Raw genomic sequence first — 19,553 nt, forward strand, 5'->3', positions numbered from 1 at the left:
CTCAGCTGTCTGTTTGGGCCCCGCGACCAGTGAACACACAGGAGGGAACCGTTTCCGGGTCTCTTAAAGAGACAGTACAGCTGTCATGGCAACAAGTGAGAGGGTTAGACTGCAGGTCCAGGACAGGTGGTATACACAAAACTATATAATATACGTGTGTGTGTGTGTGTGTGTGTGTATATATATATATATATATATACACACATATAAATGTCTTTCAACAGATTGTCACTATAGATGAACATTTAACACCAGTCTATATTATCAGGAAAAACCCCGCACAATAACCCTGTAACACCAAACACCCATATCACCAGCATATTCTATATTTTTATAGTTTAAATAGTTACTAAACCACTGTACATTAAGGGCAACAAAAAAAAAACAGAAGTACATTTCTTGTATTTGTACACATTCTTGACCATTGAAGCTGAATCTGATGCATTGTGAATAAAGGGAATAGACTACATATCTGTAACAGGAAGTGTAACAATTTTGTGTTCAAAATGACCAATAAGACCACATTGTATAATAGCTGTCACCACAAGGCTATCTACTGATGGTCAGCTGAATATCCTCTGTTAAATAAAAACACATTTGGATAGACCCTTTCACATTTTTCATAGCAATAAAAGTAAAAGAGGTCAGGTCAATGTAACAACATAAATACACAGATATTTGTCTTAATATTAATTTGTAAATTTGAAATAGAAGCAATGTTACACTTGTTTAAATAGCTGCTACTCCAAACATGTTGTTCTGTTGTTTGTTAGTGTTTTGTGTCTTTAGCAAATTCATATTTTTTTGTTTTTGTTTTTTTATTTTTATTCATCAGCTCATCCTGATAACAGAGTTGACAGCTGATGGCTGTATAAAACTTATTTGTTTGCTAGGAAAATATATTCAGAACCAAAACTTGGCTTTATAGCTATCAAATACGTTATTTTTAAAGCTTATTCTTCAATCTGATGTTATTATTTTCATGTGCCCATGAATTATTATTTACTTATTGTTTATTTTTGGGTGTTTTATTCCCTGATCTGTAATCTCTCTGCACATCATGAAAGCAAGTTGTCATGCTTTTGAACAAATTTCAAAAGCTTTGACACATTCATGCAAATGATTATGTACAATTGGCTGCTGTTTCCTACATTATCAGCTGCTAATGTCATGTTGATCAAATGTATTATACTGGTTCTCTGTTGAATAGTTATGAGCTTTTACAGGTAATCCATCGTGTGTAGCTGTTTGTACAGATTGTTTCAAGAAATGCACTTACGGTTTTACAAATGTCAAGGATGATTTGAAATACGTACCTAAATGACTGAGAATAATTGTCACAATCTGTAGCTCAAAAATGTTGACAGAAGGATAATATTATCAAAATTTAATATATCGGAAAGAAAGGACTGTTCTTAGAATTGGCAGACAGCTCGTCATGAATATTGTCTGCTGATTTCACAATTAAACAATATGTTCTTACTGACCCACTGAGACCCAAATTCATCAGTTTTTATGGCAGCTGTCAAAACAATAAGACAGCACATAAATTAATTACAGCACTTGTATTTTGGTATTTTCATTAAGCAGTATTAGTATCAGTAGACAACATTGTTGGCAGTGGGGAGTTCATTCCCTCACTTGTATAATGCATTAGTTTGGAAAGATTCTGCTCATTGGCATTATTCTATTTATTGACTAAGATTTGGGTAACATTATTTATGATGCATCAGCTGAATATTACTCAGATAAATTAATAAACTGAAAACAAGAAGGCAGAAAATGATGCATGCACAACCAGCCTCCACTACTCATAACATCTTTGTATTATAATTTTTATGCTACCACTGATTATTACTGATTTAGTTTACCTGTATTTGATTGAGAGGAACTGTGAGAATAGAATCTTACTTATGGTTTTCCAGATTGCAAAGGTTTTTGAGCCAGCAGCAACCACTCAATGATAACATTTCTTTAAACGTTGCTTCTTTAATGTAACCCGTAAGTGCATTTCTTGAAACAATCTATACAAACAGTTACACTCCTCCTCTATCAGAACCCTTCTGCCAAGGTAAAAACATCAACCATCTGTCCTGTGTTATTTGATAATGTTTGATCTGCCTCCCTGTAGGCTGATATATCAATACTTGGGATGTAGTAACTAGGGGCCACTCAATTATTTCATCCACTGCAAGTTCTTATATGACTGCAGTATAAAAAGTCTGTGTGAGGTGCGATGACCTTTACACTATTTTTATGTATTTCAGTGTTTATTTTTTTTGGTCAAGGGAAGTTGAAATTTATGAATCAGTTTATTGCTGAAATATCTGTTATCGTTTCCCCATAGATCAGGTCAGAAGAAGCCACTGATCAAAAATCATGATCTTGTTTTTTTAATGAGGAGCTTTATAATAGTCTTACTGCTGATTGACAGAGTTTCTACCACAGTTGTGGACTTGAGTCACATGACTTGGACTCAAGTCAGACTCGAGTGACATTGATGACTTTGGACTCGATTTGACAAAATCAAAAAAGACCTGCAATTAATCTTGGACTTTAACAGCAGTGACTCAGGACTTCACTTGAAACTGAGCCTTTTTTTTGGGGGGGGGGGCATTTTGCCTTTAATGGACAGAACAGGTAAGCGTGAAAGGGGGAGAGAGAGGGGGGATGACATGCAGCAAAGGGCCACAGGCTGGATTCAAACCCGGGCCGCTGCAGCAACAGCCTTGTAAACGGGGCGCCTGCTCTACCACTAAGCCACCAACGTCCCAAAACTAAGCCTTTTTAACTTGAAAATACTTGATACCTTCCCCAAACCCACAGGATAAAAGTAGGCCTAAGGTAGGCATGTATATGATATATTTTACAACATGGACATTTACATTTAGATTATAGAACAAGGCAGGACAGAAACATACAAAATTCAAGCTGTTGTGGTACTGTTTAATGATGCTATATGCTATGACAGTGCCACATCAGCACTACCTTTTTTATGATTAGTCTCAGTTGTTTTAAGAAACCTTATACACATATACATTTTAAAAAGCATTCATAGTATTTGCAAATTTAATATATTATTACTTGGTTGTTTAAATGGCTTTAAATTTGGTGAAGAGTGCATTATGACTTGTTTAGGGCTCAAAACTCACAGTTTAGGACCAGGGGTTGGACTTGGGATTGGTCAGCCTTGACTCGGGACTTGAACGCAAAGACTTTAGACTTGTTATTTGCAGAACTACGACTTCGACCAACCTATGGTTTCTGCCCTGACAAGAATAAAATTATGATAAATATGAAGTATGGCTTATAAGTTTGAATTTAAATGCAGTTTGATATAATGATAATGATTTTTAAAAGCTTCATATATATAAACATAATGTACTGTGACCACAACCAGCCCTAACCCTAATGGGAAATGAAGTTTGAAACAAGTTATCCTGTCAACACAGGGTGATGACAGTTTTTTTTTTTTTTTTTAAATACTCTTCATTTTGAACTTTTAACATACAGTGTGAGTAGAAACAAAATGTGAGCAAAATCACATCCAAGTACTGAGAAACCAATATTAAAAACTACCAAACAACAAAAGACAACAGAACAAATCTAACATAAATTAAAGTAGATATAAAGACATAAGAGACTAATGACAAAAGATTCACTTAAAGATTTTAAGATAGTGCATACATTTATTGTTTTGACAGCTTTTTTGTGTCATGAGAAATAAATCACTGACAAGTATTGTTCTATTTCCTTCACAAATACAAAGACTTTAAGTTTTTTGTTTGTAAATTTACATTTGTGAATGTGAAATTTGGCAAGAAGTAAAAAAAGATTGATGAAACGTAGTAAAATCTTTGTCACAGCAATCACAACACCCACATCTAATATTTCTATAGTAAATGGAGAATGATGTCATATTTAGTAGTATCTTTCCACAGCACACATGTGAAAATACAAAACCAAAATAAATGGGAGCAATTTCAGGATTTTGTCCATAAAAATGTACGTCTATGTCAACTTTAACTTTTCAAAGAAATGTTTCACTGGGTGGAATCTATGTCCTGTCACTACAGGTAACAGACTATCACACGGGTCACAAATGACGACGTAACACCACCCAAACCTGGCAACCAGAGCCCTTGAAGCACTGGTGCTGGCAACCCACGGAGCTTCCTCAGCCAATCAGAAGTCAGCTGGAGTTGACGCGTGCTTAGCTGCTGCTCAGCACACCGCCCGCTAAACCAGGCGAGATTCCGCAGTGACCATCAAGTGAACTTAACCGCCTAAAAAGTTTGTATTTTCCATGAAAGATATTCCAGTATTTGTCGACATTGCAGGTGGTGAGCGACTCATATGATACTGTAACGTTAGAGTTCCCTAGAGACATATAATCTTCCTCCAACGCGAAATAAGAGATATTTTCTTTTAGCTAACTTACTCTAAAGTTAGCTTTTTTGTGTCGTCGTTGGCTAATGTTAGCTAGCTAATTAGCTAACTTGGAAAAGCTTAAGCGTTCGGCGGTTTTAATTTATAATGCGTGAACCTTGTTTTTTTTTTTTTTGTTGTTGTTTTTTTTTTAACCTTGAGTAAGTGTGTTTGCTTCCAGCCGTTTAATGTTCACTGTGGTTCACAGAGGTCCATGTGAGAGATGGGAAGAGAGAAGGACGTTAAAGGAGAAGTGAAGGCCAAGCACAAAGCAATGAAGCTGAAAAGGCTAAGTGACAATGAAAGCGCTGGTGCCTGGGGAGACACGATCAAGAACAAGTGAGTAGTGTGTGAGACAAAGTAAAAATGTATAGAAAAAATGATTTGCTGTCAGGCACAATTTAGCCAGCGCTTCATTATTCAGTCAAGTGCCATTATCAAATAAGTTACCTGTATAGTTATCCCGTCATAGTTGTCAAGTTAGAGCAGCTCCTTAATAATGTATGCATGTGAGCTGACTGCAGCACATCCAACATCTGTTCGGCATCAGCACAGGCCACACATCAAAGCTGTTTCTTTGCATGGATCCTGCAAGTAGCTTTGCCTTTCATGTTGTTCAAATATGGAGACAAATTAATTTGGATTAAAAAAAAAAATCTTGCAGTGCTGATAAATCAGATGAGAGTGATAGCCATATGGCAGTATGTGTCTGCTACTAAAGGGACAGACACAAAAAAAGAGTTAGTGAGCGAATGCTACGCTGGTTGAGCTGTCAAGCAGGCCGGTGGCATTGAGTGCATGCATTCATTTCACTGAGTACAGTGGGTACTCCATCTTCATATGAATAAATTAATTTACCTTGATATCTGATGCGTTTATTACCATGCATATGTGAGCAGACAAATGAATGTGGAGTGATCTGTCATTGGCTTGTGTAATTGATGAGAGCGGGGAGATGAATAGACACCTGTAAGCGCTACTGGCAGTGGAGCAGGCAGCTTTCTGTGACAGCTAGCCTCGTTATTTCATGGCACACTGACTGAATAACTGATTAAGGTTTAACTTATCGTCATCAGCTACAAGACTCATGGAACAAATTTTCCTCAGCATGAAAGGGCCTCTCACTTTTAATATTGCACTGCTTTAGTCGGATGTTCAAAATGTGGTATTTTGAATAAAACAAAATAAAAAAAAAATGAACATGGCTGTGGAATAATTGCTGCTCAATTTCATGTTCCATTCAACCCTGAAGGGTGGAAAGGTCAGGCTGAAAAGAAACATGTTCAGAGTTGTAAGGGGGTCCTCCGAGACACAGCTTGTGTGATTGGTGGCATTTTATAGTGTTGTCTGACTAGAATGATACCAGCCGGGGAAAGACATGAATGTAACATCAGCCTATGTGCTTGCATGTGAAGCCTACACATGATAAAAGTGCAGCTCTAAGTTGCTCCTAGGGGCCTCTTCAGTCATGTCATGATGAAAGGGGAAGCAGCTTTCTCCTTGTAGTTCTACGATATTTCTCTGAAAGCTGTTATTGCAAATAATCTGTGCAAAATTTTCATACTTCTCTGCCTTCTTTACAGTTTGTAGAGCCTCTAATGGCTAACAAAAACAACTAGTCAGAGCCAAGGAGTCTCTTACACAGCTGTCAGTCACATTAATCACTGCTTGTCAATGGCAGCCAAGAAGGCTTTTGTGCTGCAACATGTGGGCTATAACCCACTTTCATCATGTTTTAACCTTTTCTATGTGAAACAGCCATTTTTTAAATAAAGGCTTTCTATACATTTAAAGAAGAGTGCCTTGGATTTCCCTTTTTTGATATCACCATTCCCACCAAAGAGCACCTTCATCACATGATTAGATGAACCTTCTGAGCGCTCTGAACTTTTTTGACTGATAATCTTGATTTGTATTTGATTGTTGCTGCCTAATTTGGCAGTTTGACCACACAAACAGTGATTGACGTGACTGACAGCAAGAGTTTTATGTGTGCAACAGTAAAGCAGCAGGAAAAGTATCTGTCTCATGTACCTCTTTCAGAACATAGTGACAGTTTCAGCAAACATGACACAAAGTTATTGTCATAAAAGTTACCAACTGTAGTTTAACTAATCTTGTGTTACAAATACTGCATCACTCACAAGCCTTTTTTTTCACCTCCTTTTCTCCTCATTTTCATCCCTGTCCTGCCTTGACATCCTGATGAACAGTGCCAAGTTAACTAAATCCACAGAGAAAACCGATAATGAAAAATCTCATAAGAAGGTGAGTGGCTCATTTTCTTCCCTCCTCCCTGCGCTGCACAGGGCTAGACGTGGCAAAAATTTGAGCAGATGTTCATTTTAGTCTGAGGCCAATTTAGAACATCTCAATGGAAATTCGGTGTCATCTTGACCAGGGGGAGGTGTGGTGGTGGTCATGTGAGTTCACCCAGAACTCGTGGGCTATCTGGAGTTAGCAGGTCAGATATCAGGGTGAAGATTCCAGCCCCAGTTACCCACTGACCCCAGCTCACACATAGCTGCAGTGTGTGCAGCAGCTTGTCCTAACTAGGTTACCTCCATATTATTAGATCCCCACATCGTTGGCAGGGAATATTTGTGTACCAATACTCAGACCAGTGGAAGTGATTATCTTACTCTTATCTTAATCTTATCTTAATTATCCCAGCTTCTAACCAACAGCCTCAGATAAGGATGTGGGTGACATGTTTACGTGTTTCAAGATTCAAAATATGATAAATGTACTCCCCAGAAGCCCGAAGATATGATATGACCTCCTCTTGTTGTACGAATGTTTAAAGACTTAATGCATACATTTGTTTACGTAAGTGTTAGTGTTCATAGGCCATCTGAGTGCATGCTCTTGAATTGCAGTCATGCTGTGTTGAACTCAGTGCATGTCATCCCCTCAGGTCAAGATACCTAAGACTGATACTCTGGAGTCACCCAGCAGTCCCAGGTAGGGATGAAGTCATACCAGTAGACTGTATTTCATTGTAGGCCGAGAAAATAAACTGACAAGCTGCCACGGAGCCATACTGCCAGAAATCTTATTTTTCTCCTCTTTTTTTTCCTCTTTCCTCCTGAGGTGCTGGAAATTAATTCTTGCGTTTTGATGTTCAAGGGCCATGGACAAAAGCCATTCCCATTTTATACAATGTGTTAAGCTGTCTCACACAAAATTAATTTTACTCTGCACTGAAGACAAATATCTGTGGCTTGTCAGGGAAGTAATAAATGAGAATGCATGGTTTGAGTAGTTGGATGCTCAGCTGGGTGTTGCCGGGATGGCAGGCTTTGGCCGAAGGCCTGCTGTGTCGAATCTGTCTCGCAGCAGTGTTTCTACAGAGTTGTTAATGAATTGTTTCCCAGGCTTGGATTTAACCCAGCCCAATACAGCGAGCAAGTGACATCTTGAAGGAGATGTCAGTTGGATAAACTATTTTTCTAAATTTTGGCTTTTAATGTTTTTCTTAAGTTTTTTTCTTCTTGAAAGGCTCAGGTGGAAACTGTGCTAGTTGAGTGGGTTTCATGCAGGGAGGAAAGTTAAGGGCTTGCAGCAGGGTTAGGGAAGAAATAAGGCTATTAGAACCACAGACCGTAAATGTCAGAGGACGCAGTGACCCAACCTCCTATGTATGGCTTTTTATGGATTTTGCTCAGTGGTGCAGTATCCGAAAAAAACATGACCATCCTACACACACTCTTTTTTCCTTATCTACAAATTGAGCAGTTGAACTGAAAAGCTTTGCTATAGCACACACTTAAGTTTGCGATGTAAACTAAAAATAGAACAGAGAGAGAGAATAGAGAGAATGTTACAGAAAAGGCATCTCAAATATGTGTAATTTGTGGTGAAAATGAAAAGAGCTTTGGCTCACAGAGCCTACTGCAAAGGTTACATGCATTTATGTGTCAGCGTGAATGTGATTGTGACAAATTGTGACACCTGCAGACAGGCAGTTGGGCCTCTGCATTCACATGTGATCATAAAAATCTCTGCGTCCCTGATGGGAACTGACGCACAAAGCCTTATGCAAAGGGAACCTGTTGGAACCAATTTAGTAAATGAGGCTGTATTTGGCCCATAATTTCCTGTAGTTTTATAGGAAGAGTTTAACTTTTGTCAGCATGATGTCTTCATAAAAATGTCATGCAAATTGGAATAAGCACTCAAAGTATGAATGGACTTTTGAGTTGTTTAAGTGTGGTTAGGATTATTATTATTAATTTATTTAATAAATATTTATTTATTTATTTATTTATTTATTTATTATTTTTATTATTTTGTCATGCACTTGAGAGTAGTGCTGTCACAATAATCAATAAATCAATTAATCGTACAATTAATGAAAATGAACTCAATAATTTTGCTGACCTCAGTATATCGCCAGTTCATTTTATTTATTGTTTTTGGTTGTTTTGTTTTATTTATTTAGGATATTTTAATTTTCTTCCTCACATTCCAATTCAAATGTTAAATATTATTGAGAAATAAAAGTTTATTTCTCTTTGAAAGGGTGTAATTGCATTATTATGCTATATTTTCATTATATTTTGAAAAATGGTCTCAAAAAGACATTGACAATAATATAATTTATCGCAATAATTTCTGGGAAAATATATCGTCCTGCAAAATTTGTTATCGTGACAGGCCTACTTGAGAGCTGTACAGTTTCTCCTGTGAGCACCTGCTGTAAAGGACGCTATACAGGGCAAATGGGTTAGAAGTTTGTATTAAAGTGGAACTTCACTTGCTGAATATATGCAAAGATAAAAATGGTGTAAAATATTAATAACTGTGCTTTAATTAGTTTATAATCACCTGAAAATAAGAATTGTTTTTGTTACCTTAAGCCCCGTTTCCATCAAACACTTCTGGTATGGTACCTTTGGAACCAAAAGTAACCCTTCAGACATGGTACCTAGACCCTAGCGTTTCCACCACAAACAGTACTCTTAAATGTGGGCGGGGTTGTTGTAACTCACTGCTCCGTCCAGCACTCACTGTATTTCCTCCTTTATCAGTCTGCACCTTGTTTATAGTCCACAGAATGATGCTGCACGCTGACATTTTCAGAACAAAATAAAACAGGCTGCAGTGAGAGTCTCTCACCATGGGATATTTAAAAATAGCGGGTTTGTGCATGAGTCCTTCTCAGGCAAGCTCACGGGTTTCGTGCTGCTGTACCCCACAGGAACAGGTCCTCTTCTACAGAGTCCGCATGTTCTCTCTAAATAGGGCCATTTGCGTTTTCGCGTCAGCCACAATCGTTCTCTTACACGAATGGCATTCGGAGAAGTTTCAGTCCTGCAACCTCACTGCTAGATGCCACACACTAGGCCTTTAAGAAATAAAATTGGAGGAACATTTTTCCTTATATTTTATCTGTTTATGTCCAAAACATATTTCCTCCAGGGGTAAAACAAAGGTCCCATATCATCTTCATTTTGCGTCTGAACTCAACATGTACAGCATTTCCAGCAAAAACAAGCCGGAGTCAGAGAGCAGCATACCTGTGGGAAGGCTCATTACTCTTAATCAGAAGCCATCAGGGGTCATACTGTGTAAGTGCGGAGGGAGTGGATTAGGCTGAAACGATGTGTACCTGGCAGTTGCTGCCATAGGGGCTTGTAATTAAGATTCAGTAAGCCAGTTTGACAATTATGTGCTACAGCGCTTTACATTTTCACCCATTTCCCCCTTAACTAAGTGTTATTACAAGAGAAAGAGAACTCTGTTATTTATTAGCCATGGTGTCTCTAATTTGTTGATTTCTTAATTTGAGCATTTCCCTACCCACCAATTCCTCACTCTGCAGGGAAATCCAAGCTTGCAGTTGTGTAATTATTTTTTTTTATTTCTAATTGCTGTAATTATGTCATTATCATTACTGTTTTGATAATGTTGCTTAATTACCACAATTATGTGTGATTTCTTGTGGTCAGTGTGTCGTCATTGTGTGCTTAAGATTTTTTCTCTCTCTGCTCTGCATAGCAGGGTAATTTTGTCCTAATTCTGTAGCCAGCAGTGAGGCAGACAGCAGTGAAAAAGCGCCATTAAGCTTTTACTCTGCCTTGTTATTAGCCTGTTGAGTAGGGGCTAATTCGAAATCAACAGACAAAATTAAGAAAAACAGAGTAAGATTGCAGAAGTGTGTTTGTTACAACAACATTGAAGAAAGGAGGATACCAATAGGGCCAAATAGGGATGGTTTTAAAATGAATTGAGTTTAAGAGGGGTGACTTATTTACTCCAAGCTTAACTTCAAAGCTGCAGTCTGCCATGTGCTGTGTTTAGAAATATGAAAAGAATCTTCATAAGGCTACAAAGCAGACGTCTGACTGAAAAAAAAGCAACCAACAACATTAGGATGACAAGTTCACTTAATTTTATGTTGTATATGGGTGATGAGTGTTCTCTCTTCTATTGTGGTTTAGAGAGTCAGTCAAACAGGAGCCAGAGGATGATGACTTTACTGCCAAGAAGAAAGGGGTGAAACGGAAAAGAGTTAAGGATGAGCCCATGGAAGGCCCTTCACACTCCACTGCTACACCTACGTGAGTCCGACCAGGGTTCTCATTCTTAAAACAGTGCGTAGGATGCATACTGAAAGTGTACATGTGCACAAAAGCTAAAAATGATTGTGATTTCTGAAATGGTCGTCTGCCTGTGCGAGATTACCTTTTATAAATCCCAAATCAATTTTAAATTGTCCACATGGATCAGCCTCATATTCCATCCTCTACACGCCCACATTCAAATATAAATGGTCAGTGCAAAGCACCTTGTGAATGTTCATGCATAGAAATGAGCCTGCTGGTTATTGGTTGCTTTACGTGGTATTCATATGATTACAGAAATAGACAAAATGATTGTGATGATCAGTATTATCTCCCACCCTGCGATATCATTTGGAAATTGAAATTTGATAGGTGAACATTCGAATTTGGCCTGCGTTATTAGGACTCATAATGATGATATGGAGTGTAATGATTGTGTGAGTCACTGCCGTCATTTCCAGACTTTGCTGATATACACAATCCATATGTGCAGGTGGTGAAGATGCACTTGAGGTAACTAGAGAAGGTAGAGTGTGTGTGGCAGCCACTGCTGTGTCTTCAGTGCATGCTATGCGCGCATGGTAGTGTTCATTTCACCAATTTTAGTACTATTAGAAGTATTAGAAGATATTATTAAGAACTATTGACGCTCTGTTCTGCAATCATTTTCATGCTATATGTGTGCATTTCAACAGCTTCAGTTCTCTTCACGATTGCCCACGAGTGCCAGTGGTGCTCTGGGGCTGGGGAATGTGCTCAGACAGCTTTGGTTAAATACTGAGCAGTATTTGATTAAAGAATTTAATTGGCTTATATTTTGTACAATTAAAAGGTGCATGTGGAAAAGTTATGGCTCACTAGCACATGCATAAATAACACTGCTGGTTTAAAAGTTCATGATAAAGTTGATCTTTAAGTAACGTTTGATATGAAGTGATATTAAATGCATGAGATGCATCATACGATGCCTCTCACATTTAATTTCTACAATGTATCTTCAAATCACCACCTCACCATCTGCGTTGCCGATTTCCCCGTCTCCAAAATGTTTGTATGCATGGTCACAGTTTCAGTACAGGAGCGCACAGATCCCAGCTTTTGCGTGGGAAGTGACATACGCCTCTTTCAGGCCTTGTTTTGTGCGTACACAGAGGTTATATATATAAATGAGACCCCAGGTCTTTGAGCTGTGGATCGCCTGAACTGAAAACATTTACACCTAGCCTTTTCTTAATATTAAGAGTCTGCTTAACAGAGTTGTTTTGGCATTTGAAACACGTGTTAACATTTGTCTATGAATATTTAAAATTGGTAGTTTATGAACTTCCACCCTTCATTTCTTTTTCCAAACTCTGTAAGCTCTTCGTATTCTGTCTGTCTTGTGGGTACCTGCAGCTCAAAGAGGAAAAATAAGCGACACAAGCAGGAAGAAGAAAGTGACGTGGAAATTCAGATTAAGAAGTCAAAGAAGAGAACTGAAAAGGTAAATGTCTGTCTTCCCCAGGTAATCTGTCTCCATCAGTACTAACTCCTGCTGTATGAAGTTTGCTAGAAATGCCGTTCACGGAGGGAATGTTTGAATTCACATTTCGAGTGTTTTTCTCTGCACAGGCGGTAAAGAAAGAGGAAGGAGAGCATCCAGTCTCTAAAAAACCAAAGAGGACAAAGGAGGAGATTGACGAGGCAAGACAGCTGAAGATCAAAAAGAAGGAGGAGGAGGAGCAGAATCGCTGGAGATGGTTGGGAAACACTGCTCTTTTTCGCTTTGCACTGCCCTGAGACCCACCCCTACTCCACACACATGCAATCAAACACAAACATGGGGAAATTGGAGAGCAGCAGTTTTCACTTTCTCAAATTCATCCTAAATTTTTCGTCATCTTGCTTTTTGTCAGGTGGGAGGAAGAGAAGTATGAAGATGGGGTGAAATGGAAGTTCCTTGAACACAATGGACCCTACTTCCCTCCTGAGTACCAGCCTCTGCCAGACGACGTTCACTTCTACTATGCTGGTTAGTTGAGCTTGGAAGTTGAATGTGTCAGAGAGGGCGATTGAAACATGGCTGAAAGGGTTTCAGTCACTCCACATGTTCTTACTTGTGACTGTAATTTGAAATTCTCAGGTGCTGTTGTGACCATTCAGAGTAAATTCATATACTTTAAGCACTACGCAGCAACATCAGTTTTTGACGATTTTCTACCATTCTGGTTTTTTTTCCTTTTTCTTTTTATATGTGATAATTTCTGCTTTACAAAATCAGCATGGAAGCAGCAAAAAAACAAAAAAAAGTTGGATAACTGTTAAAATGACACAGAAGTCAGTGTTTCCCACAGGACAGGAATCTATTTGTGGTGGTGTGGTCCGGGGGGGTACTAAAAATATTTTTCAGTACTCATCTGTGTGAAGGAGTGAACATCCAACATCAGAGTTAATTACTAACGAGCAGAACCTTATGGCCGGGCTCCACCGGCTGCAAACCTACGTCACGTCAGCGTAGCGTCGCGGCGTATTCATTGGGGCTCCACTGACTGCGTACAGAAGCGACACGTAGAGAAGCCAGCGGGGTTGTTAACCGTTTGCTGAGCCGAGAGGCTGCATGTAGGCTGCATGTAGGCTGCATGAAATGTTAAAGCATTTTCCACCTAAGTTAATACATATATTTGAGTTATCTACAAGTTTACTGTACTGTTTGTCATCTACTCGCTTTCAAATGTCCGCCACGGACATTTACACAATGTCACGGATAAACATGGATAAATGCATGGAAAAAAATCATTACATATCACCTCTGATAATGGTTTATTCATTTAAAAACACATTGTGCTCGTTTAGCACACTATTTCATGTAGTTTTTATCTGCTGGAGGGTCGCGTAGGGCAGCATAGCGCGACAAAAATAGAAGAGCCGCATAAAATAGAGAGTTGTCATGCGACAGGCGGTGGTTGTTGCGCCGCTCCCGTTGCCGGTGCCACTGTAATTGATTAACGGGGGTGAGCTGCTACGGGACTCACGCTGCAGTTAACACTACTAACAGCGTGAGTTAATGTCTCTGCACATGTTGAGCTTCCAGCTATGTTAATACAGACACAGGCTAATATAACATGATGAGTTAGAGTTGTTCGAACCACTTTTGGACTTGTTTGCCCACATATTTGTACCGAGAGGTCTTTGGATCCGTTCTGCTACTACGTCTACTTCTTCTTCTTCTGGTGGACCAGGTGCGTTAAGTGCGTCTTTACGATGCATACCGCCACCTATTGCACCGGAATTGTAACGGCAAGCTACATTCACAGACACTGAGTCCCATTATAATGTGTTTATGAGCGAGGTCGAACAGGTAGCGCCAAAAGCATAAAAATCTATATGTGGCGGAGATAATTTATTCGTGGCGCACCGCCACAGATAAATGAATGTATGGGAAACACTGGAAGTGTTACTTAAGATCAGGTAAGAAGAATAAATTGAGAAGGCAGAAGTAGAGACATCAAAATTAAAAATATGATGACAGCAAATCAAAAAGATGAAAAACAGACAGCAGCATAGAGCATAATAATACACATAACTTAAAGAAAGCACAAGTAAAAGCAAGTCAATGAACCACGAAGAAAACAAACCATATTATTGACAACACCAAGCTGACAGTTGGCTGTCAGTCTTTGTCGGGCCATCTCTGAGCGTCTGTCGCCCTAGTTTTTGTGGTGTGCCCTGCATGGTTGGCACTAGTTGGCCCTTGTCGGCTGCTATTTGGATCAATGAGCATGTTGAATTGCTGGCGGAGCCTGTCGGTGAATGGGATCACTCTGATTGGCGAGTCAGCTCAGTGCATGAGAAGAGAAACATGAATGAGGAAAGCAAACAAACAGCTTAAGTCAAGAGGGAGTGGGATCGAAGCTAACTTGTACATTAGGTAAAATTATTTTATAGCCTTTAAACTCTTTAGCAGAAATGGCTCCTAATTGATCGTGTTAGTTTTTGCTAGTGCGCAGTGAATATCCTTTGTTCTTTCAACATCGGGTCATGTTGTTAATGTGCACACTGGCTAACCAGCGTCTTGAATCCGTCCTGTCAATCTTCTTGTTTCCCTTTTTCAATGACGAATACAGACTACTGCCACCTGCTGGTATGGGAACTTATTTCCTCTTATGCCGACTGAGAACGTGCTAGTTGGCTATTGGCTGTAGTCTTTGCAGTGTGTTCAAGCCCAACATGAGGCGCTGCAATAGTCTGCCTTAATCACCACTAGTTCTTTGATGAGGCTTAGGTGGGTTTGGGCCCTAAGACTTAAAGGTATACTATGCAGGAACGTCCTAAAAAGCAATGTATTGACCAATATGAAATGAATCCCTCTCAATCATCACTTAGAGCCACCAGAAGCATGTGATAGTGTATTTATCTGCAGAGACCCTGCCCTCTGCCTGTATTCTCTTATTTTCTTCTTATTTTGCTGGGTTTGTGACGTTCCTGGGCACAGTGCACAGGTGAGGTCGGGACTATGGAAAGGTAGCGCCCAGGTGCCAGTCCGTAAACAGCATACATAGGAGAAGAAGCTATGAAAATTGCAGACACATTGTTGGCTTTACTGTTTACAAACAGTAGCCGACAGTTACTGCATAGTATACCTGCATAGTGCAGAATCAGTGACTTACCCTCAGACAGCCCTCAGAAGCAATTTAAAAGAAGATAATTCATGTCTCAAGTCATACCCAATTCATTCCTTGATTGGCTGGCAGTGTGAAGGTGAGAAAGGAGCCAGGGTTTGAAGTTCTCTCCCTACCTCTCTTTTTTCATTTCTGAAAAAAATTATTTCTATCACTGTTCATTTCATTTCTTTTGTACACACGGGTATGAATACCTTCCAGGAGAGACTCTCCTTGTATTTAATGATTATCGTGTCTCCCCACTCTATACCATGGTTGGCTTAGTCATGTAGAAGAGGAGTCATCCCCCAGCAGGACAGTTGACCCCCAAAAAATGCAATGAAGCAATGTGCGGTCTGTTTGAAGTTCAAGAAGAAGTCTGGGGTGTTAAATTGTGTGGTGTTCCCCCCACAGTCACAAACCCCTGGCTTTCTGTACACATTTGAAAATGAGACAGGTGAATTATACTGTAACATCAAAAGAAACTCTTAGTTGCTTTAAAAATATGCTGAAATCATCCAGATTCTCAAACTTTCTTAAACTTAGAAATCCAGACAGAGTGCAAGCTCAGATTTAGAGAACAGTGGACAAAGCTGCATTATGTAAAAAGTAGGGGTCTTGGAAGTGGGCAGATTTATGGATGAAAGTGTACTGACACACACAAACACAATACACACAAACACATAATTGCATCATTAGGACGCAGAAGGTGTGTTGGGTCAAACACTGATTGATGACTGTGATTGCGTTTGCTTTGTTAAGCAGTCAAGCCACAACAGTGTCCTACAGGGAGTCAGTTTGATCTGTTCATTCCTGTGCTTGCATGCACTTGTTTGTAGCTCACTCCTGGTAGTGGACTTGAATATAGATCTTTGTCCTTGTCTCTGAGCCTGCCTCTATAAATACATGGATTAGTTTGACAGGACTCAAGAAGAGCTAATGGGTGTTAACAGCATGTAGGGTTTTGATCTGAGCTTCTAAAGGTGTGTGTGTGCGCGAGTTGTTTATGTAACATGTAATTTCAGACAGCGAGGCCATGAAGCAAATTAGGAATCCCATGTTGTTTTGTGTTGAATGAAATTAAAATGGCATGCTTGTGTTTGTTTGTGTGTAGGTAAGGAGGTGAAACTGAGCCTGGCAGCCGAGGAGGTGGCGTTTTTCTTTGGCCAGATGTTGGACCACGAGTACACCACCAAGAAGGTGTTCCGGGAGAACTTCTTTAAAGACTGGAGGAAGGTAAAGCAACACAGAAAGTAGAGATTTTGTCAGTTTAGGGAGAATCAAAAGCACCCCTAGCTGACCCTCTAAACTGACGCCCTCAGCTCAGAGGTTCATCCTGAGTATGAAAAATTAAATAAAGTGAGTTTGACATTTACATGAAAGAAGCCCTTTAAAAATTCAAATAAAAGATATTTCCATGCTTTACAGCAGTTTTGTCTGAATTCTGAATGTGAACCATCATGGTTTTTTTCCAGCCACATTTCCCCTGACGCTGCCTCGATGATGATGATGACTGGGAGCTTTGTCAACTGTAATTTTCCATGCACATGATTGCTTTGTCTACGTCAAAACTTAAAATGTTATTCCAGCTCATATACTTTCAGCTCCAGACACACTCTCTTGATAACATCCAAGTACAGTATTAGTTGTTTGCATTCCAGCTTTGTTTTGTAAATTGTGGAATATACGTGTGTAAAGTGCGGGGTGAGTGTATGACTGTGGCTGGTACCTGCACGCTGGTGTCTGTCAGGATGTCCTCTGTGTAGAGAAAACACCGTGCCAAGCCCCAAGGCATATCATGCAGAATTAATTTTGCGCTGCTTAGTGCTCAATGCACTTGAAAATACGATTTGTGCGAAGGCATTGATATGCTAATCCATACAAGTAGCTCCCCTGCATATGAACAAATCCAATTAAACTGTTTTATTATAGCCGGAAAAAACTCTCCTCGCTCCACTGCCCTCAGTGCCCGCCCACCATTGGGTGTCAGTCATGCTTAGACACGCAGACCGCCTGTGTGTCCATACTGTCAGAGTGCTTCTGGAGAGAGATATGTGTTTGTGTGTGTGTGATGATCTAGAGATATGTTTTTGCATCTCATTTCTGACCCTACACAACACAGCTGGACTATGGTCAGTGCTGCTCTGAAAAGTTTGATAGATGGGTCATTCTCTTTATCCTTAGTCATGTCTTCAGGTTAGATGAACCTTTGTTTGTCATATGGTTAGCCCCTACAAGTCTTTCTTATATTTTGATCTCAGCATTGCGTAAAAATGTTTTGATACTGGTACCGATACATTGACTTCGATGCTAGTTTGAACTTTACAAAATCCATTTCAACTAAAAGAAAATTACATTACACATTTTTCAGCTCTTATGCATTTTTACACTCAAAGCGGTTTCATAACATAAAAAATGTAGGAAACAACCATGTACAAGTTGTCCGAATTTTTATGTTTGCCAAATGTTACCTGCTAAAATCCCCATCATCATCTAGAAACGAGACAAAAAAAAATGGATCCACATTCAATCGTGCCATAAATTAGACAATGATGTTTGTCAATTTAAGAGATAATTTTGCAAGTCAAGAAAGTCACAGTTACTTTGCGCCGTGCGGTATGAATGTGACATGATAGCAACTCAGTCAAAAGTTAACCACTAAAATAACATCTAAAATAAATGAATTGCCTCTGAAATGTGGGGCACATTGCACCTTGCAGATTATCTGACAAAAATGATAGAAATTCACTTAAAGTGAACACTTCCAAGTTCATAAAACAACATCTAAATTATGCTAAAATTTCAGCTGAAATAGCATTTTGTGCTGTGCAGTATGAATGTAAACCCTGCACATTATCTGACAACAACTCACTTACAGTTAACAAATAATATGACATCTCAGAAAAGATAAATTGCTGCTGTATTCATTTTCTAGATTAAGGTTCTGCCAAACCACGCTGATTTCTGTCTCTGATTGATCTCTCCAATTTCGCACCGTGCTGTTTCAAAACCTCAGGCAACTCAAGCAGGGCTCGACAGTGCGAGCGTTTCACTCGCATTTGCGACTAAAAATAGGTGTGTGCGAACTGTAAAGAATATTTAGGGGCACATGTGCGCATAAAAAAATCAGCCGAAGCAGCCTATATTTTTGTCAATACAAAAATATGATAATCTAACTGCAAATGTTGGAGGAACTCCAGCTGCCTTCCCTCTTCCCCGTGTGACATGGTTAAGAGCCACACTGCCCACGGAAGCGCCGTGAATAGCCTCGAAGCGCTGAGAAGTGAAGCCACTTTCCTTTCGGCGCCCATGTTAACGGATTGTGTCATTCACACCGCGCAGCTCCGCGGCCGGCCCTGCAGCGATCATTTCGGCGTCTGGTCTGTTTTCTGCGCGAGCCGCTAGCGAATGTGTCAAGCTGGGTAGTTACCCATGATGGAAAAACAGCCCCAAATGTGACGGAGACAACAGCTGGGAGCAGAACCGCTTGTCGACCAGCGTGGAGAAATGCGCGTCTGATGTGAACGGAAGTGCTCTGGCTCGCAGGCAGGGCAAGCCCTGGCGTTATTGGGCGGTTTTCCAAGCCACTGTTGGCACAATGAATATAACGGCCGGGCTCCACTGGGCACATCAGTGGCAAGACACGTCTGCAGCGCGAGTCCCGTAGCAGCTCGCCCCCCTGTTAATCAATTACAGCGGCTCCAGCGGCAACGGGAGCAGTGTGACAACCCCCGTCTGTCGTGCGACAACTCTCTATTTTACGCGGCTCTTCTATTTTTGTCACGCTACGCTCCCCTACACGACCCTCCAGCAAATAAAAACTACATGAAATAGTGTGCTAAATGAGCACAATGTGTTTTTAAATGAATAAACCATTATCAGAGGTGATATGTGATGATTTTTTTTCATGCATTTACCC

General features: G+C 39.8%; 1 protein-coding gene across 5 annotated transcripts in view; it reads left to right on the top strand.

The window, feature by feature from the left end:
• The window catches only part of zgc:173742 (DNA topoisomerase I, mitochondrial), a 47,782-nt gene continuing 28,229 nt past the window's right edge, over positions 1-19,553 (top strand). Inside the window, exons 1-10 of one of the 5 annotated variants that reach the window (XM_049575399.1) lie at positions 1-129; positions 4,077-4,343; positions 4,637-4,767; positions 6,642-6,696; positions 7,346-7,392; positions 10,875-10,994; positions 12,393-12,480; positions 12,609-12,736; positions 12,893-13,008; positions 16,749-16,870. In XM_049575399.1, coding sequence (XP_049431356.1) covers positions 4,652-4,767; positions 6,642-6,696; positions 7,346-7,392; positions 10,875-10,994; positions 12,393-12,480; positions 12,609-12,736; positions 12,893-13,008; positions 16,749-16,870 — 792 coding nt within the window. In that variant the 5' untranslated portion in view covers positions 1-129; positions 4,077-4,343; positions 4,637-4,651. The other 4 variants (XM_049575398.1, XM_049575402.1, XM_049575400.1 and 1 more) reach the window with 4 other exon arrangements.

This window comes from Epinephelus fuscoguttatus, linkage group LG4 (genome assembly GCF_011397635.1).
Source record: "Epinephelus fuscoguttatus linkage group LG4, E.fuscoguttatus.final_Chr_v1".
NCBI classification, from domain to species: domain Eukaryota; kingdom Metazoa; phylum Chordata; class Actinopteri; order Perciformes; family Serranidae; genus Epinephelus; species Epinephelus fuscoguttatus.